Raw genomic sequence first — 26,686 nt, forward strand, 5'->3', positions numbered from 1 at the left:
GCCTAATACATAGGGTTTACACGAATCTGTTCAAATTTTCATATAAAATAAAGAAAACAATAACAGAATAATTTCATAAGATACTTTAGTAGGTGTAGCAGCTTCTATTTAAAAGACCCTATGTTCTCCACTAAACTAAGTCATCCCCAAAGAGGCTCTCTTCAACTGTTCTACAGACACAAACCTAGAGCAGACTCACTGTGCGAGTTGGTTCCTGAACCTACAGTCGAGCCCTTGGGAATGACGGGCATGAGGGCATGCTGGATCGCCATCTCCCACATCCTGGCCACATCTGCACCAACGCCACTGGTGAGGACACTGCTATTTGGTGGTGGGCTGGAAGGATTGACCACGTTTTCTCCCACGTAATACACTACGTTGGCTGTAGTGATCTCAAAACAATGAGGATTGGCCCCATTAGGAATTAAAGCTGAAGGTTTTGCTGGTTCCAGAGATAAAATTTCTGATAAGGGAATTTCCTGTGGAAGAAAGAGTGTACTAACTGCAGTTTATCAAAAGTCTGTAAACTTTCAAATAAAATTCATGCTAGGCACATGTGACAAATGACATTACAAATAGCCATTGTTCATATAAAACAGTTTTATTAAACACAGAATACAGTTAAGCAAAATTCAAAAATACCTTTACTAGGGGAAACTTTATCATCTCCTCTTGCCAGAAAAATTCAAGTGACTTTTTTACTACGTTCATGTGGCAAGAGAAAGTACAAATAGGAATAATGATTTTGAACCTGCATCAAGATCTAAGAATATAAATGATTAATTTTTATAACTGTGAGATAGAATCACAATACTTTTGAAATGCATTTGGCTATGCACGGCTGTTGCTAAGTTTTAACTATCCTTTTAGGCACTGAAAATGAATCATATAATTTGATTCAATAGATGTTAATATAATAATATAGCCAAATGAACAGTTTTAGTGAGGTAGACCACTGAGATTGGTTTTAAAAGCAGTTGCTTTTAAGACAATTTTGATGGAAAAAAAAAATTAATCACCACATTGCCTACCCAGAGGTATGGAGTGACTAAGAAATAATAACTTTTAAAATAAATTTTTCATTTAAAATTTAATGAGGTTTCCCTTTTTCTGTTAGAGCTGTGTAAAGTAGACATGGTGAATCACGTCAACTATGGCTGAGGCTGCATTAATTTTGAAGGAGCAAGTATATACTGTTTTCACCATGAACTTCTTTCGGAGCCATGTTTTACTGGGTGATACATTATGTGACATCTGTATTATTAGAGAGACAAAATGGAAACTGCTGCCAAATTTTTCTCTAGAGGAAAGTGTTCCTTATGCATCCTGGCAGTGCATGGAGACATCAGACAATGCTTCCCAAGCCCCTGGGGAATGTGCTGCAAGACTACAGATGAACAAAAAAGCTGGATGCAGTGGATTTCAAGAATTTTCTTGTAGCTAATCTGTTGGACCTTGAATTTTCTAGTTAAAATACACATAACTAATATACTCAATTAAAATTCCTCTTCCTGGGGCACCTGGGTGGCACAGCAGTTAAGCATCTGCCTTCAGCTCAGGGTGTGATCCCGGCGTTGTGGGATCGAGCCCCACATCAGGCTCCTCCACTATGAGCCTGCTTCTTTCTCTCCCACTCCCCCTGCTTGTGTTCCCTCTCTCACTGGCTGTCTCTATGTCTGTCGAATAAATAAATAAAATCTTTTAAAAAAATAAATAAATAAATAAAATAAAATTCCTCTTCCTCACCACCATTCCATGGGGCCAGAAGCACTCCTCAGGGAAATTTGAAATTCACAGATGACTAACTTGGGGTCACAACCTGATTCCCCCCAAATCTGTAAACTACATAAAAAAAAATCGCCTGGAGCAAGTACAAAACAGTCACGTCTGTTAGACGTATTTTGTATTCCTAACACCCTACATTCCCAAGAAGACAAGAGGGAGCAGGAGACTCCAATCAAGTCAAGAGCCATCCTTACCTTGTAGTACCTGCTTCCGGTGTCATTTTGAAAGAGGGTAATACATTTGCTATCCAGTCTCCAATAGTGCCGTTTCCGCTGAAACAGAAGTTAGGTTTAGATCTTTTAAAAATTTTAAAAATACCCAAGATCAAAAAAAATACCCAAGAATGATAAAACCAAAACATTTTCCCAATGGAGACATAAGATCTGACGGTGGGAAGTTCATGGGCTCTGGACCAGGAAGACTCACGCCGAATTTTAGATTCTAGAAGAAGATGACTATTTAGCAATCTAAACTTCCATGATTTGGTGATAAGATCTTTGTTGAACCTAGGTATAAGCTCCACAATTTTAGGGTGTGTGTGTGTGTGTGTGTGTGTGTGTGTGTGTATTCATCTTTTTAGACCAAAAGCCCTAGCAGTATTCTTGGTCTCAACTACAACTAATCTTAGACCAAATATATTAGATATGCTTTAAATACTGTACATATGCCATGTCTAGGGAGAACTAGAAGATGATATTCAAGTGGATCCTATAATAAGTAAGTCGTGTAAATCACTCACCAGCAGAGAAGACTGATATTACAGATAGAATAATTAGGTTATGGGTGTCTATTTACCTAAAGAAATGTTGGGGATCCTATAGATAGAAGGTGAGGAGGGAAACACCACCAGTAACCTAGAAAGATGGTTATCACCAAATGTCAATTCGTTCAACAAAAACAAAGATTATTTTTTTCTCTCTTACACACATGCATAATCTCATTCATCATCTATTAGAAAAATCTGGCATAGTGAACACCTCAGACTACATTGAAAAAATTAAAATATGTTGTCCTTTATCTAATAAAATATAGGATCACTGTATTCCCGAATAGGTCAGTTTTTAAGCAAACACTTAATTAAGGATTTAAAAAGTATATAATAGCTATCATTGTTAAATGACAGGTAGACATTCAAGTTGCTTGGAGATCATCTCAAGTAACAGAGGTAAATGACTTTGTTTCCCTGAGATTGCTGCCTACACTTTTTTCTAACTCAGCGGCTTGCTCAACTACATCTGACACCCAGAGACTGCTAATGTGTTCCACCCCATCCCATGCCATGCCCGAGCAGAGGTTGGCTCCTGGTAACTCACATAGACCACGGTCCTGACAAGGCATTAGCAATTCTTCTAATGAGAGCTAGGGAGCCAAGAGTGAACTGCTGGCTGTGGATCTTACCAGGGTGTCCTTGCTGGTGTAGTGGACCATCCATCCTTCTTTCAACACTGTGCTGCTTTTCCTCTTCGTGTGTTTGACAGACTGCACTACTCTCATGAGCGGGATATTGTTGCTTGTTGATGGACTTGAAAAGTCAAAATATTTTGGGAGAGAAATGTTTTTAGATACAGATCTTTTCCTGCATAAAACCTTACTTCAGCTATTTCAGAGTGAAAGTCAAAAAACATTCACATCCCATTTTTGGTGAAATGTATTGTCAGAATACCATGGTTCAGAATCTGGATTACTCTGAGTGATAGGCACTTTACATGTACACTTTAAAAATCCTGAGGCAGGGTAATAATCACCTTAGTTTTTAGGTTGAACTGCATGGTGTTCAGTTTTCGGGGAAACATCAGATAGATAATCTTCTTAGTGTACTGAGGCCACAGTATTCAGAATCACACATAAAATCGTATTTGCTTACTTATATCAGACTACAGGCAAAATATTAATCGTGCATAATATCACAGAACATGAATTTGAGTCTGCAGAATTTCATAAAAAGTAGAATCTGCTTTTTAAACTCTCTTAAATAACTACTGTTCATAGAATTATGCTGATCCTTCATCTCTTTGCCTTTCCTTTCTGTCTCTGTCTCTGTCTCTTCCTGTCTTCTTCCCTACTTACTATGCATATATGCAAGTACCTCCCCCAATATTCCCCTCACTTTGATCCTACAGAAATGGACACCTTCAAAAGATAGTTCCGTCATAAGACTAATATTTTCCAGTATATTTCTTATGCCGTTAAATGGAAAAAATTCAGTTATCTTATTGCTCTACTCATGAACAATTTCAGTTTGCCAATAAATATGGCATTTGTAAAATGGACACAAAAGTCTGAATACATTTCATAACATAAATCAGAGGCTGGGAAACTTTTTCAGCAAAGGACCAGGTGTAAACACTTTTAAGCTCTGCAGAATACTTAACTCTGCCACTGTGGTGCAAAAGCAGCCATAGCCAATATGAATGGTCATGCCTATGTTTCAATAAAACTTTATTACAAAACAGGCAGCAGCCTTACTGGCCATAGTGTTCTGGTCCCTGATATCAAAAATGGGGATCATCGAGTAATCAAGAAGTATAGATGATTAAATCCCAAATACAAAATTTCACATACTTCTGAGATAAAATACAGAACAGTAAGATGTAGACATACGTGATATTTGTATAAGCAGCCAGCTATGAGATAGATGGAGTCCACTGAGGTTGGCCCCTGATCTTTGCAGGTTTACACAATGAGCTCTGAATAAACATTAATTTAGTAGTAAACCTGTGGCTGGCAAATATGAGTATCGCTCACATGCAAAATAAAAGGGATCACAGAAAGAGGCAATGACAGGAAAGGATGCAAACCTACACCTCTCACAGGCGATCCAGACCTCCTAACTCCACTGGCTCTCCTCTACAGTTCACAGTGCATTCATAAACAAATCAAGCACACACTTTAAATTTCTTCAATAGATAAAAATAGCAAAGAATCTTAAAAAGGAAATTCCCCTGCTGGAGTGAGACTGGGAGTGCAGCCCTCACCTGATGGTTCTGTTGGAGTCCTCCGGGTCGGGGTCTGGGTCCTGCATTTCCCCACTGTCATTCTGGCACTCCGCCATCACCACCTCAGCATCTTGAACCATTGCCTCTTCCATATCATCCATGAGCCCACTGTTCCTTTCACTGTCATTGTCATCGCTCCCTTCCTCCATAACCACATCAGACTCTGCCCCAGGGCTAAGCAAATCTAAAAAATTGTTTTGCATCCATGAAGACAAGCCTGGAATCCTACAGTCAGGGCTTAAGAGAGTTAGGCAGTCCTACAACATATCAATTGGAAGCCATAAAAAATATTTATTTCAAGAATTTATCTTCTCTTTCCTTTTTAAAAATTTTAGTTCATAAGTATCTGAAATTATCCGAGGATGAATATATAATTTTACAAGCAGATGTTTCCTTTTCATGCCCCTAAACCTAAAAACATGAAAAGACATGGAAAGCCATGGCAGGAAGCCAAGGGTGGGATAGAAGCAAAGTTCTAGGAAGCAAAGTGACACCAGGAACAAGTGAGGAGGAAACTAGTCTATTTCAGTAGCACAGCCGTGGTGGGAAAAAAGGGATACATGGGAGGATGAGTTTCCCTTGAAACTTTCACATGCAAGAAGACTTTGGGTCACTGATTCTTGCTATTCCAGTAACTTCTTAAGTCATGGATTCCAATACATCAAATTGGTCACATAAGCAGCAGTTTTTAAATACTTAAGATATTTGATATTTGAAGTAATATTGAATCCTGTCATCAAGCATTTGATGGTAACACAATAAATTATAATTACTGTTGGCCCTTGAACAACATGGATTTGAACTGTGTGGGTCCACATAAACACAGATTTTTTTCGATCAATATAGTACTGTGAATGTATATTTTCTTACTTATGATTTTCTTAATAACACTTTCCTTCCTCTAATTTACTTTATTGTAAGAATATAGTGCATAATGCCTATAAATACAAAATGTGTGTTAATCAACTATGTTATTAATAGGCCTCTGGTCAAGAGTCAGCTACTAGCAGTCAAGTTTTTGGGGAGCCAAAATTTATAGTCAGATTTTCAACTGCCTGGGAGAGTGGGTTGGTGCCCCCAACTCCAAAGTTGTTCAAGTGTCAACTGTACTTACAAATGCAGAGTACTTATTTTAAAACTGGAAAATAGATCAGGGACCTCAGCCTGCCAAGCTTGGGAAATTCACATTTTTACCAGATTTTTCTGACTATATGGGAAAATGCAATTTCAAAGTAATCAGCAATATCAAAAACTGCATGTTTCCCCTTAGTTCCAGTTATTGAGAACATAGTGACATTTCCTGGGCCTGAACAAAGTCAATTTTACATGCCTCAGAAAGTGGGAAGACTGCCAAGCTTTCCATTTTGGCAGCTAATCCATGAATCTCCAAGGCAGAAACTAGTAGAGGAATGCTCTCCTTGAGAGAGTTGCCTTCTTCTTCTAGGTATACATTTCTTCTAGGGAAGAATGTTCTAGAGTGAAGATAACCCTTTATTCTTCAGAGTTTTAGAAATAAAAATACTCAATTTGTTTCTCTGGTCTTCTGTCCACCATTTTTCCCCCCAGAGGAATCACAAAACTGATATTAGACTGAAGGTATAAAGCAGTCCATTGTCTATAGAAAAAGTTAGCCTGGGGTACTAAGTCAAATACTTTGCTAAGACTCCAGTAGGAATACTACTCAGGAAGAAAATGTCAGCTGTTCCTTTAGGATATGGTATTTTTCTTAGGAGTCCTTCAAAGCTAATTTTTACAGTCAGAGTTTTCCCAAAAGACTATTTCCAAGTATAAAAAACAATATATATTTTTAATTGGCTGAATTAAAGTTCTTTTTATTATTATTAAAAATTCAAGGTAACAAGCACACATATAACGGAATTAACTGGGTGGAGGAAGGAAGTGGGTCATTATTTCTGGATGGGTCAGTCTCTGATTCTTCCTTCCCTTGACAGGGAAGAAAAATTAATCTTTGTCCCAATGCTTGGAATGAGAAGGATGGAGAAAAAGAGACTGAGAACCATCACTCGCAGGCATTCCAACATTTTCTACACCTCTGAACAAACTAGGAAAGGAGTATTAAGAAGAAAGCTCAGAAAGAAATTCTGGACACCCAAGTTTTCAGTACTAGCTGTGCACTGCATAAAAATTAAGCAAAGCTCTTTGGTTTTTTATCAAAACTCAATGACTAGCACTTTTCTACAGTAAAATAGAACAAACTGAGCCCATAATTTACTATGGGCTGGATCACAAATATCTCAACAGGAAAAAAAAAATCCCGTGAAGTCATCATGGACATACTCTTGAAGAGGGGAGAAGCACAGATGTGACGGCTGATCTTTTACGTACCTCCATTAATGGTCACTTCTCCGAGGCAGTTGTTTGGTACTTTGGATGCACAACGTTTGTGACAGTTGAATCTGCAATCTGATCATAATGATTGTAAAAGGAAACAAAAACCAAGCACTCATCAGAAAGAGAAGCTGTGAACTAAGAAAAAGAACAGTAATTTCAAATAGATGAGGATTACTTTCCAGATCAAAGTCTGGCTGGCGACAAATGTCCCGTGTCAAGGTCCTCCTTACCTTTGCACTGCAGGCCCTGCCTAAAAAGCCCCTTGAGCAGCTTCTTGCAGTACTGGCACACAGTGGGCCGGGTGTACGAGTGGATGGCGAACGTGTGCGGCACTTTAACCTTAGACATCAAAATCTTGTCGAGCTGAATTGGTCGTCCAATGTAGGACTGAGAATTCGACCTCTTCTCTCGACCAATGAAGGACTCTGATGGTGACTTTTGCTATGTTTGAAATACAATAAAGGATAATAAGATGTAAGAGATGACTTGATTTATATACATATAAACATTCATCTATATATAGATATTTTTTAATTGTTTTGTTTTACCGTTTAGTGGTTGGATCATAAGGAAATGAGAGGAATAAAGTAAAACAGTCTTTCTCTTATTTAATGTCATTTACACCCCCTTTACTTCTCATCTGACTTATTTCTCATCTGATTACCCTATTTTTATAGTCAGAAAAGAAGAGAATTAGAGATCAGAATATTTGAACCTGATTTCTAGGATTTTCAAATTTGGGGCTTTTAAAAAGTAACATAATTAGTTGCAATACAGAAGTATAAAGCTGAAAGCAAACATAAAATGGTCCTTCTCCCCACCGCACATGCTATTTCATTGACATTTTTTAAAGTATGACATGCATGTGGTTAAAAAAAGGCAAGCAAGTCTGCATAGTGCATCATCTGAAAAGTGCTTACAGTTCCTCTGAAGTTCCTCAAGGAGAAAATAAATATGGCTTGATATTATTCCTCAACAATAGAAAAGTGAAGGGTTAAAATTACACTGTCATTTTTATAATTAAAAAACAAAGCAACTAGTGGACTATACAAGACACACAAATATGGGTGTTTGGTTATAATTACATCTCTGTGCGCTTGTCTCTCATTTTAAAATTATTTATTCAGCCCAGTACACAGATTTTTTTTTAATTAAATGAATTAAAATTAACTGTGTTTCTATGTTTTTGGACAATTTCATGTAGCTCCTGATATCATGGTAATGTACTTGGGAATGATCAGAATAAAGTATTTTGGAATTATCAGGATAAAGAGGAACTGAGTTACTTTTTAATAGTTATGATACTTACAGATCTCATTTATTAAGCTCCTACCCTTAGTAATAATTGTGTGAGGCACCTCATAAGACAGGCTTTATTACCTAAAGTCAAGGTATCTAAGCCCATAAAATTTAAATATATTCTTTTGGGTCAAATGCTACAAGAGCCAAAACATGAACCTACCTTTGTTTGCCCCCAGAGCCCTTATATTATTACCTTATTCAGTTTCTGATTTGGAATGGTTACTGACAAGAAGAGAAAAAAAATCATATTTATGTACAATTTCCACCCATTTCATTGCCTGTCAGCACCAAAAGGTAGCACTATTTGTTACCAAATGGGGAAATTTTGATTTGCAGATTAACTAGCTGCAATAAAAAGAAATTTGAGATGAAGTTCTACATAGGGATATTATGTCTATGGTTAAATTTGTAATTACAATTCTATAAAAGAAAACTATAAAGGATAATTACTCTGGAAAGGTTCAACTCTTGCAGAGAAGTTTAGGGAGCTTATAATGATAGGCCAAAGGTTTGCCAGACCAGAATCATGAACACGAATATACTGAATAAATATCTTCAACGGAATTGAAAAATAATTAAATCCACAGGGTTAGGTCTCAGTTTTATGTGTCCTTCTTGAGCAACTGTAGCTAACGGGCCAGTTTTAAGCATACACTGTAATGAAAATTGATATTTTTCCATAGTTGGAAAGTTTCAACACAGAATAAAAGCTGACCTGATGTCACATTTTAAAATGTTCTCAGATTTGGAAAATCCTACGAAAAGTTGACCAAACCACTCTTCAACTATTTTCCTTAATTTAAGACACCTAATTCTAGCCTATGTTAACAGAACCAGTTTCACAAAGGACTGTTTACTATACCATGGAGCAAAGTCACTTAGAAGAGCAAGAGGCAATCTGATAAATTGAATGTTTTCTTCTTAGCCAACACGGTAACATTCATATAAACGCTGCCTTAAACTACAAGTCATTTCCTTTATTACCTTCAAGGCAGGATTGCATATGGAATTTTAAAATGTTATGTGAGTTTATAGAAGAGAAGTTAGCTGTCACTGTGGCCCAGAGACTGTATTATACACACATTCAGGCAATGGTGAGATTCACACAGCCACATGTGTGCTTGGCACAGAATAACAACTCACAAATTCTGTAATTTATAGTGTCAGAAATGAAGACTTTAATAGCACTTAAGATTTAATAGCAATTTAAGGTTTTAGTAGCATTAATAAAGAGTGCCCTCCTGGCACTCATGACGTTTTAAAATTAAAATCAGCTAGCATCACGACCAGAAATACATATCATTACCTTTTCTTATAGTTCCAAATACATTACTTAATTTCAATGTGGCCTATGTTTCTAAATAAAAAAGTAAAGCTTTAAAATCTTGAGATGGGTTGCATGCACAGTGAATTATGTGGGAACTGATTTACTGCTAGAAGGAGCTTGTGTTGTCTAATTTTACTAAATAACAAACACTCTGGGAAAGGGGGAATGGAAAAGGCTTTGGAAGTTTTGTTTGCAGAATTATATTCTATGTTTCTGGAGTATACACACACACATGCATGTGCTTTTCCCTACCAGGATGCAAATCTCAGAAGCTAAGACAAAAAAGGAAGACTGGGTCACTATTTGATAACTCTGTAAGTGCTTATATTTATCCATTCTTCAATCAAAATGCAAAACAAGGCCTTCATTGATATGCAACAGATTGTAAAACAAACAAAAGCCTATGAAATAAGGCCATTGTCCTGTAATACACATTTATCACTGTTTATGTAAATGTTAAAGAACAAACTTTTCTGTAATCCTGCCAATCATCCCTTCGAAACTACTTCTAATGATGTGAACACAAACCAAACATTCCGAAGGATTTTCAGAATCAGTGATATATTTTTCATTAACAATTAATATTCAGTTTCCATTTTAAGCCAAAAAATGTAATTTCAATTATGTGAAGTTTTATTTGAAGGTATGTACACCAAAAAGCCGTAGTTACAGTATTTTGTTTGCTCTATCAAGTTATAGAGTAGGAAAAATTTAGAAATTGGTAATGTTAAAAAAAAAAAAACAGATCCTTCACAGAATCTCACTGATCTAAATCCAACTAGCTTGGTCTTTAAAATAACTTCAACATGAAATTAGACTTAGTGGTGAGTCAAAGTCAAGGGGTAAGGACTCAAACAACCAGGCTTTTGTGCATGTTGACACATTATCATACAAAATACAGAGAAATAGTATTGTCTTATTTCTTCCTTAACTTACTTCATTTTATTTTTTTACTTATTTATATAATTGTAATGTGCACAATCCTTTAAGAGCTTCCTTTTTTTTCTTCTTTTAAGTAGCCTCCGTGCCCAGATGGAGCCCAATGCGGGGCTTGAACTCGACCCTGAGATCATGAGTCAGATGCTTAACCGACTGAGCCACCCAGGTGCCCCATAAGATCTTTCTTCAAAGTCAACTGTGGTAAACAGAAAATTCTTTACTCACCAACACTAGTGAAGGTTTTACTAGGTTAACTAAATGGTGTTTAGTTTCCACTGTTACTTGCTATTCCAGTTTGGACCATGTATTTGAACCTGAGCAACCTGCAGAATGATTGTTTTTTATGGGAATAGGAAGCTGAAATGCTCTGGAAAGGGAACAGCTACATTTTGTTTCATTCTGCTTCATTATTATGTCAGAGCAAAAACTGGCTCAAAATTCACAGAACAGATCTCAAATTCCCTTCTCTATAATTATGGTAAGCACATGCAGGAGGATGTACTTCTAAAAATTTACATTTCTACGTTAGCCAGTGGTATTATGAATTGTTCTTTTCCTGAGTGGAGGAGTTTTGATCAAGTTACAGGTGTGCAACTTTTGTGAGAACTGACATAACTGTGAAGTGTGGTATTGGGATGCATGTGTATAAATGATTTGATTTAGCAAATTATAGCTGATGCAAAGTATAAAGATTTCTTCTCTGTTCTCAGTGTAAGATGTATCACATCACAGATAGGAGAGAATAAGAGAACAGAAAAATTATGAAAGCTGATTTTTAAAGCCAGGATTAGAGATTCAATAAAGATAGCAGAGATTAATTTTTAAGTCTGTAGTGTTGTGAAGTGTCTGTAGTATTCTTATGCTAACAGTATTCATTTCAAATTACAGCCAAAGTTAAAACTATATGCACTGAACACCTACTTACAGATAATATACCCTGCTTCTCTAGAGACTGAATTTGTTTTTTAACCTGGCATGCTAAATTAATGACTCAGCAAGTTTGGAAACTTCCCAGGAAATGATTGCTTAGATTACATTATGGAAACTCCAACTGCCAGCACGTCTTTAACATTTAACAGGACTCTGAAACCATTTCCCAACAAGGTATACTCCAGTTGGCAGTTCAAAATGAAGTCTCTGCATTAGTAAAGCTAGAAAACAGAGCGGGGAAGAGTCGCCTTTCCTTGTCATTTGCTTATTGCCACTGATGTAAAAATCAAACATAAGATTTTGGAAGATAAAAGTCACTTACAAAATGTCTGGTTCAAATGAAAACTTCTGTGGTATTAATATATTTATATTTATTAAGTAAATTCATTTCACAGCTTCATACTGGAAATGGATTTGGGGTGACATAAACTCCCCTTGAGTTACAGAAACAGAAAAGTAGAGAACACTTTAGCATACATGTTGACGTCCTTTTTGGACTTGTCTCAATCATCAGGCAGCAAGGTCCTAAGAGGAGGATACTGTCTTAATCACATTTGTCCTCAGTTAATGGAAGAAGTGCCTGGTAACTGAACAGAATTCATGTTTTCAAGAAGTAACTGCATGGAAATAACGGATGTGACATTTCAGTAGAGATATTCAAATACAGACTATCATATAAGCCTCTTAAAAAAAAAGATTTTATTTATTTATTTATTTGAGAGAGAGAGAAAGAGCAGGGGGATAGGCAGGGGGGGGGGAGGAGAGAGAGAGAGAAAGAGAAGCAGGCCCCCGATGTGGGGCTCAATCCCAAGACCCTGAGATCATGACCTGAGCCGAAAGCAGATGTTTAACTGACTGAGTTATCCACGTGTCCCAAACCTCTTTTTAAATATAATATTATATGGATTGTAACTTTGACATATTTGCTTTACAGGATTTCAATTTTAAGAGAGTACAATTGGCTAAGGAATGTTTTTCATTGCAACTGCTCTCTGTACATGTCTGCCTGTTCCTCACCCCTACTTGGCATATCCAACACAAATACAATATCTGTCAGAACTCTTCTGCTCTAGAAAGAGAGGGACAGTTAGTTCAAATACTTGTAGGTTGCTAAGATGCATGGGTAGCCCCTCAGTGTCAGGGATGCAACAGAGAATGGTGGAGACTATGATAAACTGGAGGAAGGTTCAGAATTAAAGGGATGGCCATTGCTCATATACTGCTGAGAGCTGCCATATGAGTATGTGAGCCCAGTGTTGTGAGGCCTCTTAATGTGTCCAAAGGAGCAGAAAATCTAGTTGCTTTATGAAATAACCCTATTTTTAAATGTTGGCAACTCTGAAAAAAATTCGAAACATTGTGCCAGTCAACTTACTTGGGGAATAAATCTGGCCCATGGGGATTCTGAGACCTGTGAACTAGATAATGACCTAAAACACTTTCTTTAACCTTTATACGTGCCAAGGTCTTTTCATAGCACTTCACATTCATTAATTCATTTAAACTCCATGCCCACTAGTGTTATGACCCCCATTTTACAAATAAGAAAACTGAATCTCAGGGAGGTTACATCAGATCACACGGGCTTAGCAGAATTCTGAATTCAGGTAGTCTCCTGCCGGTGGTAATAGTGATTCCTCTTCCTTAGCCCCTCCCAGCTCTCACATCCCTTAGTTTTATGCTAATATGAAAGCAGAAAAGATTTTCTTTCCTTTATTTAAATCAGGATGGAAGAATTCTTGGGGGGAAAGTGAGACTAATTAAGTAATAATATGTTCTACATGCCAAAATGCAATGTGAAAATATTGTGAATTCCTTAACCTTGACCTACAGAAGAGGCTTCAACCAGCTTGCGTGTGCTCAGGGGATAGCATCTGGGTCACGCATGTTTTCTAGAACAAACTGACTAGCTGAATAAACAGCTTCTTTGTATAAGCATCACTCAGTTGTCTGCCTACTTTCCTATTCAGGTGCCATTACACTTAAAAATACTAGCACAACTCTGTGAAAACATCCAACCAACATTAATCCTTTATTTCAATAGTTTTAAGATCTAGCATTTTGGACTATCATTCAAAGAACTGTGCGGAATAGTGCCTTATGACAGTTCTCTTCTACTGCCATCATGATTGATCTATTTAATTTAACAAGCATTTCCTGGGGCAAATCTTACCTGAAAGCTCAATTCAGATGCTGCAGGAAACAGAAAGACCAGCAAATAAGTATCTGTGCCTGATAACTTTAAATCCAATAGAATTCTGGATACAACATAACTGCTACTATCAACAATCACAATATGTGATTCTGCATACAGGGTTCTGCTTTATTCTTCAGATTTCAGTTCGTATGTCACCTTCTCCAAGAGGCCTCCAGATCACCTAACTTACTGCTCACTCCCCATTCACACTCTTGTTATTCTCTGGCATGCCATCCTGTCTCCTCCCACAGCTATTACTGCAGCCCACAACTGTCTTATTTACCCATTTGCATATTGGATTTTTACTGTTTCCTTTCAATAGGATAGAAGGGCCAACAGGAGAGAATCTTGCTGGTTTTGCTCATCACTGTATCACCAACTTCTGAAATACTGTCTCGCATTGAATACGTGGCCATATATATGAAGGTTCGAAGAAAAGATAAACCACCCCCATGGTGGAGGCAAAGGGGGTCATTCAGAAAAGAGGCTTCCTGAAGAATAAGCCATTTGGTGTGGACCCTAAAGTGACTCTTGCCATGAATGACTATATTGAGACTACCCAGAGATTTCTTTTATATGCTCTGATCCCTGTTTATCTCTCTTGGAAATGATGATCTAACCCTACCCCTAGTTGCTGCCAGTAAAACATCACTGTGAATGCTCAGTCTGAGGCTGACCACTTTCTGAAGCAAAAAGAAACGATCACATTCTCTCAACAGCACTTAGATGAACACACTACCTCTCACACAAGGAGTGAGGGATTTTCCGGCGCAGACCTATCGTTGGGCAAAAGATACATCTGAAGACTCCTGGGAAATCGAATTCATATAGGAACACCCATGTTTCCATGCCCTGTACTTCACGAGTAGAGAGAAGGTAGGGTGTTTGGTGACTTTGGATTGTTCAGCCCTATTCTGTTACAACGCTGATTCTATATCTCTTGAACTGCCTGCCAAGTGTGCCAGATAAATGAGTTTGCCTCCTCACTCAGTTGGATACCCTAAATATATATAGCATAAATAAAAGCTAATCAACACCTTTTCATAACAGTGAAAAGAGTTGTTATAGGGCAGGAAAAAAAAGTGTGTCCTTGCTTAGTGGTGACCGATGCTGTATTTTCCAGCAGAGAATGCATTTCTTTTTTTTTTTTTTTTAAAGATTTTTTTTATTTTACTTATGTGACAGAGAGACAGCCAGCGAGAGAGGGAACACAGCAGGGGAGAGGGAGAGGAAGAAGCAGGCTCCTAGCCGACGAGCCTGATGTGGGACTCGATCCCGGAACACCGGGATCACGCCCTGAGCTGAAGGCAGTCGCTTTAACGACTGCGCTACCCAGGCGCCCCGAGAATGCATTTCTTAATGTTTGCTGCAATTTGTGAAAGCTTTCATGGTAATAACACACACACACACACACACACACACACACACACACACATATATATAATCTTGTATTAAAAATACAAGGTGGTCAGGATTTTCTGAGTACTAAAATAATCTTGAAAGTTACATTAACTTTTTTATTGCATCACTCTTTTTTGGGTAAACAGAAATGAAGGGTAAAGGAATCTTATTATTTGCTTAAGTGATCCACCCTTTGCAGGGAGAGCACCAGAACTGGTCAAGAATTGTTGCAAATTAACATGCACTGTTCTTTCAAAATGTCAGTTACCAACATCCTACAAATTGTGGGATCTTGGAGGAAAGGGGAAACGTAAGATTACCTCTCTTTTTACTTGAAGGCAATGTGACCTTAATGCCATGCACTCTAAATTTACACAATAAAAAAGGAGCACTTCCATTGAGGAAGAAAATAATTTTGCATGTCAACAGCTTCTGCTTTGGGCTTTCAAATGTCAGAGTTGGTCTGCACATAAAAGTGAACTACAAGGTAAAGAGATTATGTGGAATATCAAGAACAGTGATGTTAGGAACATCCATTCCCATAGTATCCGACCCTGCCTAAGTTGACAGGGGCCTGGTCTGGGTTTATGAACTCACAGGAAAGCTGAATGAAATGATCAGGAAAGAGGCTGTCACATTGATTACTGTCTTAGAGACACCAAGGCAAAGCTGGAAAAGTATGCCATAAACACAGTTCAAGGCTACAAAGGTTAGCCTCTCCCTTCAAAAATAAGTATAACTTATAGGTTCATAAGGATAATTTTATAGTATTTTATAGAATCTTAACCTATAACAGTAAATGGTGAACACAAAGCGCTGTGTGTGTGTGTGTGTGTGTGTGTGTGTGCACTTGTGTTTCTGAAATAATATGGTAGAACCAAAGGCTGGACTTTAACGTAACTCAGTTAAAAAAGAATACGACGAGACTTTCTCCTCATCAATTTTGAGTTTAAAAAATACAGGAAAGCACTACCTCAATAAAATTATACCGCTCAGTGGTACTGTCAATGCACAGCTACAGAGAACTAGGTATCACCAAAAAACTGGGCTATTTGGGGAAAGAGGAGTGTACATTTGTTCATAACTTCTGGACATTGTTTCATCTTGCATTTCACTGTATTTATTATCAAAATGGCAATACTTTCACTCTTCTTGAAAAGGGAGAGAGGAATTCATCTGATCAAATAGAACCAAATATTAGAAAACCATGTCTAAGGATTCAAGTAAAATCATGTTATTTAAATATTTCTGAAAACACAAATAAATATGTTAGAAGCTGAATTATTTCTCAAGTTTCTGGAAAGTCTAATTTATAATACCAATTCCAATCTTCCACTTTCCTCACACTTCATTATTATTTCTCCTAGACAATACTTTATTTTTTTCTGGGTAGAAACATTCATGAAGACACAAGCTCTCAGAGTTAACATTGAATAATCCTTTTTTTTTTTTTTTTTTTTTTTTTTCATAGTACTCAGCTAAGAGCCCACTAGGACCTCAGTAGTCATGACTAGTCAGGAATTAAATGAGAAGGGTCTGAAATCTGGCCAGGTCTGGCTTGACATTAGACTAAGCAAAGGCTGTTATTGATAATGAGGGGTGGGAGGCTGTTTTACATCGCAAAGTAGAGAGCAGTGTTTTGTGTCTTAAGGCATGGATGTGTGAAAAGTTAGGGAAGCCATGGTCCCTTTTCTGAGGGGAACACAGGCCCTTCGGAGCCTGCTTTAAAGATCCATTAGTTCCCAAGACCTATTTGCTTGTAAGTGTGGACAAGCAGGAAATGTCCCTTGCCCCTGGGGGAGTTCATGAAGAACACTCCTGAAGTGTTTACATTTAGAGGTACACATCTGAAGTTTTTGTTCAGAGCATGAATTAATAATGTACATATAATAAGCCAGGCACGCTGAATGAAATCAGGCAACAGCTGATTAGTAACACATCAAGGAGACCACACACTCTTAATTTTACTGAAGGGCTCCTTCCTGACAAACCCACCACTGCACACACTCTTCTAACTCTCAGGGGGTAGAGACGTGCTGGTTCAAGAATTCTTGGATGTCTTTCCTCACTGAACATATACACTACCCAGGTCTGAACCTGGAGAAATAGTTTACACGATCATCAAAAGAAATCTTGCAATATCTGGCAACTGTACTGCATGGATGTTATGGTGCATATTTCAATGGAAAAATGACTTTTTAATTCAGATGAATCACCAGGATTCCTGGAACCCCAGAACACAAGAGTAATAACAATTCAAGTATCTATTTCTAGATAGACTTTTGCTACTTTGGAAAATACCCTGGAAAATATTTATTTGGTCAGAAATATCATCATAGTTTCATTCAGGATTAGAAACATTTTTTTTTCCATTATTTGTTCATTTGAAAAGAATCTACCTGGACTATGATAAAGTGTATCAGGATGTAATCCAGAAACAGACAGATAATGCAGTACTGGTATTCTCTTGCCTTCATTTTTTTTTTTTTTTAATGAACAAAAACAGTAACTGAATGAATCATTTGTGGGGGAGATTTTTCTAGGAAAGTATTCAGGCAAGAGTTCCTTTTAATACAATGCTTGTGTAATTAAATGTGAGTCAGTAATCGTTATGAAAGTAATAGCAGTGTGTGGAAAATTATTATTTAGAAAATATGCACCCTTAATAACAAGTTAAACTGAATATTGTCTAAATTTCATAAAAACTAAAGGATGCAAAAAGTGAGGATATAAAACAGTCAAACACAGGGAAAACTTTTGGAATGAGCAATTAATTTCCTAATAATTTCTGTAAGGCAGTCTGAATATTAGGAATTACCAAAAAGTCTAGACTAGAAGCATTTAATTTCACCAAAAATAAATTCTCTGTAGAGCCCCTTAACCTCAAAGGTATAATAGTAAATGCTTCCTGAAAGACACTTAAAAAATAATTTTAAAACTTTAATAAAGTTCTTAAATTTTAAAAATTCCATAAGACCTAACTTACTTTAAAAAAACATATCATCAAAAAATAACATATCAATTATATCCTGTGATTGCAAAGGACACTGCTGTCTTAAATTGTGCTTCATTTTCTACTTTGACTTCAGTTCCTTTACTTCAGGAAAAAAACATTTTCCTCAGTCATTTGCAAAAGTATTATGTTTAATCTGGCCATATTGATTAATTTTCAACAGTCTATGTATAGTAAGAAAATGAGTGAAAATATGTCTTTTCTCTGTCAAAAAAGCAGTGTAGGAAAAGATGGTAAAAGCATACATAAAGCTGAAAATATACTTCCATCACAGATTAACAGTGGATTAATCATATATAAAGATTCTAAGCAATCAATACGCAACTCAACAGAAAAAAAGATAGGCAATCCACCACAGGTGAAATACAAATGGCCAATAAATATATGAAAAGATGTTTATCCTCCAATAAAAAAATAATATTTAGGCATAGAAATTTTTCACCTATCAAATTAGTAAAAAAACAAAAACAAAAACAAAACCCTTTTAAAATACCAATAAAATCTATTGTCAGGAAGAATATAAGGCAATAAAAACTTTCATACACTGTAGTTCTCAGGGTTACAAATTTAAACTTTTACAACTTTTTGAAGAACTGTTTGGCAAAAAATTGTATATATTCTTCAGTCCATTTGGCATCTAAGAAGATAAACTAGTAAATACATTCAACAAACGCTGACGGAGAAACCTACTAACACTTTCAACAAATGAATAACAAAAAACACAAGTATGCTTATTTCAACTACGCCTAAAATAAAAAATGAAAACAACCTAATCAGCAAGACAGATTAAGGAAATTAATATATAGCATCGCAATATAACACCAGGACGCTTTTACAAAGACATATATATTATATCTATTTGTTTGCACATTGGCCATTTATGCAAGCTTCATAAGGGCAGAGAATTTATGTAATTTTGTATGTTTCTGCACTCCAGAGTTATAAACCTAAAAGTGTTAATTGACCAACATGAAGGTGGAACTGTTACCAGGTCTCTAGAACAATTCTGCAACTTACACTACGGTTATGCAGATATTGGTCAAATTTAATGCATCATTTTCTTACAAGTATAAAGACAAAAGTCTGCTATCTTTTCAACAAACTGATATAAACAAGTTCAAGAATAACAGCTTGTGCCGAAAATGCATCTTATTTGCATCAGGAGCCACCTGTGAAGGCCTGGTGGCCTTTAGGTTGTATAACTCTCACAGAAAAGTAGACTATCTCCCTCAGTCCCTTAGATAATCTGTTCCTGATTGCAATGTAGGAGAAGGAAGTGAAAAATGCGTCTCCTTCTTCTTTGGCTTCATTCCCAAAGGACAATCTGAAGGGAAAGATACTAATTCCCATTTCAAATTATGTCTGGAAGGCATTGTAAATTACAAAATTTAAATTTGCAAGAATATAAAAAAAATTACATTTACCTAGATTTCACCCTGGACTTTTCTAAGTAGGGCACATTTTTAACTAGGATGACTTTTTCAAACATCGAAATTTACTATTATTGAAGCAGATCTCTTCATTTTATATCCTATGAATCAAGATATCTTGACTTCTCAATTTGATTTAACCTAGAACACATTCTGGTTGTGTTTTCATTAGCTTCCTTTGTTAGAGTTACTTTAACAAGACCATCTAAGAATGGACACTAATAATGGTATTTGAAATTTAGAGTCTCATGAAGAAAAATGATAGGCCAATTCTCAATTTGCCAGAAGTACGGAAATAAGGAAAACTATTAACAAGTCAACTGGTCAAAGTGAGTTATCGTAATAAAAGTACCGTTGTATACTCTGCTTTAACACTTGATCTAAATGCCTTTCCTCCATATCCAGGCTATCAATTGCTTAAGATAAATAAAAGGCCAGTTTTGGGGCATCTGGGTGGCTCAGTCGTTGGGCGTCCGCCTTCGGCTCGGGGCATGATCCCGGAGTCCTGGGATCAAGCCCCACATCGGGCTCCTCTGCAGGGAGCCTGCTTCTTCCCCTCCCACTCCCCCTGCTTGTGTTCCCTCTCTCGTTGGCTGTCTCTCTCTGTCAAATAAAAAAATAAAATCTTAAAAAAAAAAAAATAAGGCCAGTTTTGGAGGGGGGCTTAATTAAAACCTCTAGGAAGGAAGGGGCGCCTGGGTGGTGCAGTCCTTAAGTGTCTGCCTTTGGCTCAGGGCGTGATCCCCAGCGTTCTGGGATCCAGCCCCAGGTCAGGCTCCTCCGCTAGGAGCCTGCTTCTTCCTCTCCCACTCCCCCTGCTTGTGTTCCCTCTCTTGCTGGCTGTCTCTCTCTGTCAAATAAATAAATAAAATCTTTAAAAAAAAAAAAAACACCTCTAGGAAGGAAATTTGTGAATTTTCTAAATATAATTTCTTCTTGGACTCAGACCTTGATATATCCACTTGCATACCATCCTTCTAAAACATAATTAAACTGATTGTGATAAAACATGAAGGATTAAAAACTCCTTTCTTAAAAAAAAGTTACACTTATCTTCAGGCAGTCCTTGTTGTATGCCTTACTATGCCAACTACAACCTGTGTGTGTGTGTGTGTGTGTGTGTGTGATGTCCCTTTGCATGGTTCTGTGGTACCTGGCTTCAGGATACAATTTCAATATGCACGCATTTCAGTTATGCTACCGGGTAAAGTGTGTGCTGACTGTATTCTGTTCTATTCTCAACCTGTCTTTTCAATTTCCTAGAAAAACCTATGGGCTTTCTGTAGTTTAATAGGTTGGAGTGTGAGCTAAATTCTGACCTGAGCATTCTCATAGAGTCAATACAAATAATTGTCTGATGTCAACCTACTAGCATTATGTTGGTTTGTAAAAGATGGTGAACCATATTCCTATTGCCAGGTAGAGTTAGTACCTACCTCAAAGCCAGGACTCACAGGAGACTGAAACATGAAGTTGTAAGAGCAAAAAGCAGGCAAAGGTGCAGAATAAAGGGGAAAAAAGACAAGAAAATGGTGTTATTTGAAGAAAGCAAGGCATGTTATCAATAATGTTTTATATAGATGCATTTTTCAAGCAAAATGTTACAATAATCAGCCTTTACAGCCACAGAGACATCTGAGCTAGAAACTACTCTTTAACATGTAAGTAGAATTATGGACACTAAGTCAAGATTGCAAAAACACAGTTTACAATTGTGAGCTGACAGAGGTAAAATTAAAAAAAAAAAATCTACTTGTTACGGTGTCAGTGATGAAAAACAGCTCTTTCACCTTGTTGAAAATAAATTATAGTCAAAATGAAGCATTTTTGACCTTTACGGGAAAGATTGGATTTTCTTCACAATAATTCATCCTCTCAATGGGAAAAAATGAAAAAGGTCATCAAAGTAATCAAATGTTACATAGTTGTTATCTGCCTGTAGGCAAGAATAAGCTGATGAATAATCAGTATTAGTCAGTGGTTTACAAACCTGGAAAGTCCAACAGTGGGTTAGAGTTTTAATGAGAGAAATATGCCTACAGTGCATTCTTTGCTCATTTTTAAGTCTTTGTTGCATATCATTGTTTTCTGTCTGATTTCATTCAAGGTTGAAGTATAATTCAAAAGTAGAAAGGTTATTCTGAAAAATTGTTTTAAGAGGAGTATCAATGAAAAATATTAGAAACATCTTGGTTAAGTAGACAATACATATCTCCTGTATTTACACTGAATATGTTCTTTTCATCCCAAATTAAAACTAAAATATAGCTGACTCTTTTTCTTAATAGAAATGCATGGCCATTGTTCTCTGAACCCCCATATCCTATTCTGCAATGTACAACCTACAATCAGAGACATGGGGAAGTAGTGTACATTTAGACTGAGGTTCTGCCAAGATTAACTGTAACCCAATAATACCTGCTACATTTCTGGACTGACATGAAACATGTGCAGAACTCAGGGTTAACAACTGCTCATTTGAACAGATCCAAACAGACTTTTGGGGATGTTAGGGAAGAAGAACTTCCTCTGCCTTATGGTCCTTCTAGCTAGACTTAGAAGCAAATTGACATGAGACAGATTAACAGGAGAAAATCAAATTTAATAGGTGTACATATGGGGAATCCACACAGACATGAAATTCCAAAAACAATGAGGCAACATGAAGCTTATGAGTTAATGAGAGGGGCAGGGTCTGAGGATATGTAGGGGAAGAAGATCTTTAGCAAGAAGGTGAAGGGAGATGTTTGGAAAAACAAAGCTGCCCTATTATGCAGATAAGTTCCTTAGGTAAAGAAGAGTCTCTATTAATAACTCTCTTCCTGTTACAGGCTCTCTTTTCCAATGTAAATTTAGGCAGTTGTAGGGGAGGCAGAGAGTTTTTCCTGCATCTGCTGGGTTTTGATTGCTTTTAACTCAAAATAATCTTTTGCCAAAGTGGCCCATCTTAGGACAGCCTGCCCTGTGCCCCTACAAGGCAAAATTGTAACTCTGTTTGTATGTAATTTATGGAACATTTTCATACAGAGATGGCAAAGCTTTCTCTTTGGGAGAGGAAATCGATCAATTTTCTCAATTTCCAAAATAAGGTATTATCGTTATCCTTGTGAACATATATGATATGTAAAGTTCATGATTTTCCTCCTATTTGTAAGCTCTGAATACCTTTACACCAAGCTCTCATCAGCATTCAGTTTCGGCTGAATGCTATTCAGCTCGTGATTATTTGATGATGATCTATACAACATATGTTCGCTTATTCCTCTAAGTTACCGTTTCTCAAAGTGCATTTTCCCCCATAGGATATCCCTAGGTTTTACGAGAAAAAGGGATTCAATATTTGAGTCAATACAGGAAAACGTATTTCATTATTTCAAGACTTCTGAGACCCGTAATTATGCTTAGTAAATATTACAATGTCTAATATGTGGGTGGACTGAGAAGAACTTCCCAGTATTAATCTGACCAGGAAATTTTTTTTTTCACAGAATATTTGATAGGACCATTATTTTAGAGAAAAAAATTCGGGGGAACACAGACTCTTTCTACTTTGCTATCAAGGTAGAATCACCAGAAATGTATGGTACCACCTATTCCTTTAGTAGCTGGCTGTAACATTATGCTATAGCTTTGTTTTTATTTTTGTTTTCCCCTTGAAGGAAAATCACCTGAATTACAGTTTTTCATCTGTAGTGAAAACTACTGTAGAAAACAATAGCAATTATGCAAATTATATGCATATTAGGATGATGTGACACATTACTTTTCATTTTGCACCCCAAGAATTTGTTTCCCATTATTAAATAATATAATTCTTATAACCCCATTTTCATTAACTGATAAGAATTTCAGAACTAAATTTAATTATTAATTATTCAGATATAATATTTTATTCTTTTCTCACATGACCTGTGATGAAGAAACCTAATAACTTTATAACTATTTATTTGTTTCTAGCTTTTAGCTATTATGTATAAAGATACAAACATGTTTATAACAATACCATTCACATGGCACCCCCTCAAAATGAAATACTTAGGTATAAATCTAACCAAATATGTACAAGATATGCATGAGGAAAACTATAAAATTCTAATGAAAGGAATAAAATAAGAACTAAATAATGGAGAAACATTCTATGTTCATGGATAGGAAAATTTAATATTGTAAAGATGTCAGTTCTTCTCACCTTAATCTATAGATTCAATGCAATCCCAATCAAAATCCTAGCAAGTTATTTTATGGACATCAACAAACTGATTCTAAAGTTTAGAGGGAAAGGAAAAGATCCAGAATAGCCAACATAATATTAAAGGAGAAGAACATAATTGGAGGACTGATGTTACCTGACTTCAAGATTTATTGTAAAGCTACAATAATCAAGACAGTGTGGTACTGGTTAAAGAAGAGATAAACAGATCAATGGATCAGATTAATGAGCCCCCAAATAGTCCTTTGTAAGTAGAGTTAACTGATCTCAGACAAAAACAACAAAGGCAATACAATTAACAAAAGTCGTTTCCTCAACAAATGGTGCTAGAACAACTAAACTTCACATAAAAAAAAAAATCTAGACACATCCCTTCAGAAAAATTAACTTTAAATGGATCATAGACTTTAATGTAAAACACAATACTCTAACAATCTTAGAAGATAACAGAGGATAAAACCTGCATGACTTTGGATATGGTGATACCTTTTGAGATCATAAACTTTAAATGGATCATAGACTTTAATGTAAAACACAATACTCTAACAATCTTAGAAGATAACAGAGGATAAAACCTGCATGACTTTGGATATGGTGATACCTTTTGAGATATGACACTGAAGTCACATTCATGAAAGAAACAACTGATAAGCTGCATTTCATTAAAATTAAAAACTGCTCTGCAAAAGATACTGTCAAGAGGATTAAAAAAACAAGCCCCAGACTGGGAGAAAATATCTGCAAAATGTTTGCAAAAGACACATCTAATAAAAGATTATTAACCTAAAATACACAAAGAACTCTTAAAACTCAACAATAAGAAAACAAACAACTTAATTTTAAAACTGGCCTAATAAAAACCTTAACAGACACCTTATAAAGATATAAGTCGGGGTGCCTGGCTGGCTCAGTCAGTAGAGCATGAGACTCTTGATTTCAGGGCTGTAAGTCTGACACCCATGTTGGGCGTAGAAGTTACTTAAAAATAAAGACCTTTAAACAACAAAAAAAAAGGAGATCTAAACAGATAGCAAATAAGCATATGAAAAGAAGCTCACATCATATATGTCATCAAGAAAATGCAACTTTATTTATTTATTTATTTTTTTTTAAAGATTTTATTTATTTATTCGACAGAGATAGAGACAGCTAGCGAGAGAGGGAACACAAGCAGGGGGAGTGGGAGAGGAAGAAGCAGGCTCACAGCAGAGGAGCCTGACGTGGGGCTCGATCCCATAACGCCGGGATCACGCCCTGAGCCAAAGGCAGACGCTTAACCGCTCTGCCACCCAGGCGCCCCAAGAAAATGCAACTTTAAACAATGAAAGACCACTATTTACCTATCGGAATGGCCAAAGTCCAGAACACTGACAACACCTAATGCTAACAAGGATGTGGAGCAACAGGAACTCTCATTTCGTTGCTGGTGGGAATGCAAAATGGTACAGCCACTCTGGAACACAGTTTGGTGATTTCTTACAAAACTTAACATACTCTTACCTTATGATCTAGCAATCGAGCTTTTTGATACTTACTCAAAAGAGTTGAAAACTTATGTCTACACAAAAACCTGTACGTGGATGTTTATAGTAGCCTTATTCATAATTGCCGAAACTTAGAAGCAACCAAGATGTCCTGTGTTAGGTGCATGGATAAATAAACTGTGGATACCTAGACAATGGAGTATTACTCTATGCTAAAAGGAAAGAGTTGACAGGACATCAAAAGACATGGAGGAAAATTAAATGCATATTACTAAGTAAAAGAACCCAATTTGGAAAGGCTACATACTATATGATTTCAACTATATGACATTCTGGAAAAGCCAAAACTATGGAGAAAGTAAAAGGAACCGGTTAGCAGGGATTGGGTGAAAGTGAATAGGGAAGAACAGGTGGAACCCAGAAGATTTTTAGGGCAGTGAAAATACTTTATATGATACCATAATGATGAATATACAATTATACATTTGCCCAAACCCAAAGAATGTACAAGATTGAACACTAAAGTGGGACTTCAGTTGATTTTGATGTGTTAGTGTACGTTCATCAGTATTAACAAAAGTACTATTCTGACGAGTGAATTTGATAATGAGAGAAGCAATGCATGTGTGGGGGCAGGTAGTATATGGGAAATCTCTGTACCTTCCTTTCAGTTTTGCTGAGAACCTAAAATTGCTCTAAAAAATCAAGTCTAAAAAAATTTAAAAGCAAGAAGCAAACGAACAAAAATGCTTGTACATATCTTTCTATATGTGTCTATATACATTTCTTTTGAATATAAACCTAGGAGTAGACTGTGGAATCACATAATATGCATATGTTCAGCTTTAGAAGAGAAATGCCAACCAGTTGTCTAAAGTTGTTGAACCAATTTATATCCACACAGTAGTAGTATATGTGAGTTCCAGTTCCTCAGTACCTTCATCAATAACTTGTTATTATCAGGGTTTCTTTCAGTGTTAGACATTCTGGTGTGGACCTATTTCACTGCGGATTTAACTTTAGATTCCTTGATAACTAATGACATAAAGTACATTTACATGTTTATTGGCTGTGCTCTTTTATAAAGTGCTGCTCAAGTATTTTTCCCTGTATCGTAAATGGAATTGTCTGTCTTCTAAATTCTTGTAGGTGTTCTTTATATGTTCTGGATATGAGTCTTTTATAAAATGGATACATTGAAAATATCTTTTCCCTTTCTTTTTTTTTTTTTTTAAAGATTTTATTTACTCACTTGCGAGAGAGAGTGCACAAGCAGAGGGAGAGGGAGAAGCAGAACCCTCCCGCCCCCCCCACCCCCCC

The 26,686-nt window shown here is 36.5% G+C and overlaps 1 protein-coding gene across 6 annotated transcripts in view; it reads right to left on the reverse strand.

Moving 5' to 3' along the window:
- The window catches only part of PRKD1 (protein kinase D1), a 310,715-nt gene that overhangs the window by 47,336 nt on the left and 236,693 nt on the right, over positions 1–26,686 (reverse strand). For 2 of the 6 annotated variants that reach the window (XM_034648656.1, XM_034648652.1), the window contains 6 exons: positions 7,364–7,574; positions 7,128–7,205; positions 4,761–4,965; positions 3,184–3,307; positions 1,980–2,057; positions 185–479 (listed from right to left, as the gene is read on the reverse strand). In XM_034648656.1, coding sequence (XP_034504547.1) covers positions 185–479; positions 1,980–2,057; positions 3,184–3,307; positions 4,761–4,965; positions 7,128–7,205; positions 7,364–7,574 — 991 coding nt within the window. Of the gene's footprint in view, positions 1–184; positions 480–1,979; positions 2,058–3,183; positions 3,308–4,760; positions 4,966–7,127; positions 7,206–7,363; positions 7,575–21,108; positions 21,133–26,686 lie in introns of all 6 variants that reach the window. The other 4 variants (XM_034648653.1, XM_034648657.1, XM_034648654.1 and 1 more) reach the window with 3 other exon arrangements.

The sequence above is a fragment of the Ailuropoda melanoleuca genome, chromosome 20, assembly GCF_002007445.2.
Source record: "Ailuropoda melanoleuca isolate Jingjing chromosome 20, ASM200744v2, whole genome shotgun sequence".
Taxonomy (NCBI): domain Eukaryota; kingdom Metazoa; phylum Chordata; class Mammalia; order Carnivora; family Ursidae; genus Ailuropoda; species Ailuropoda melanoleuca.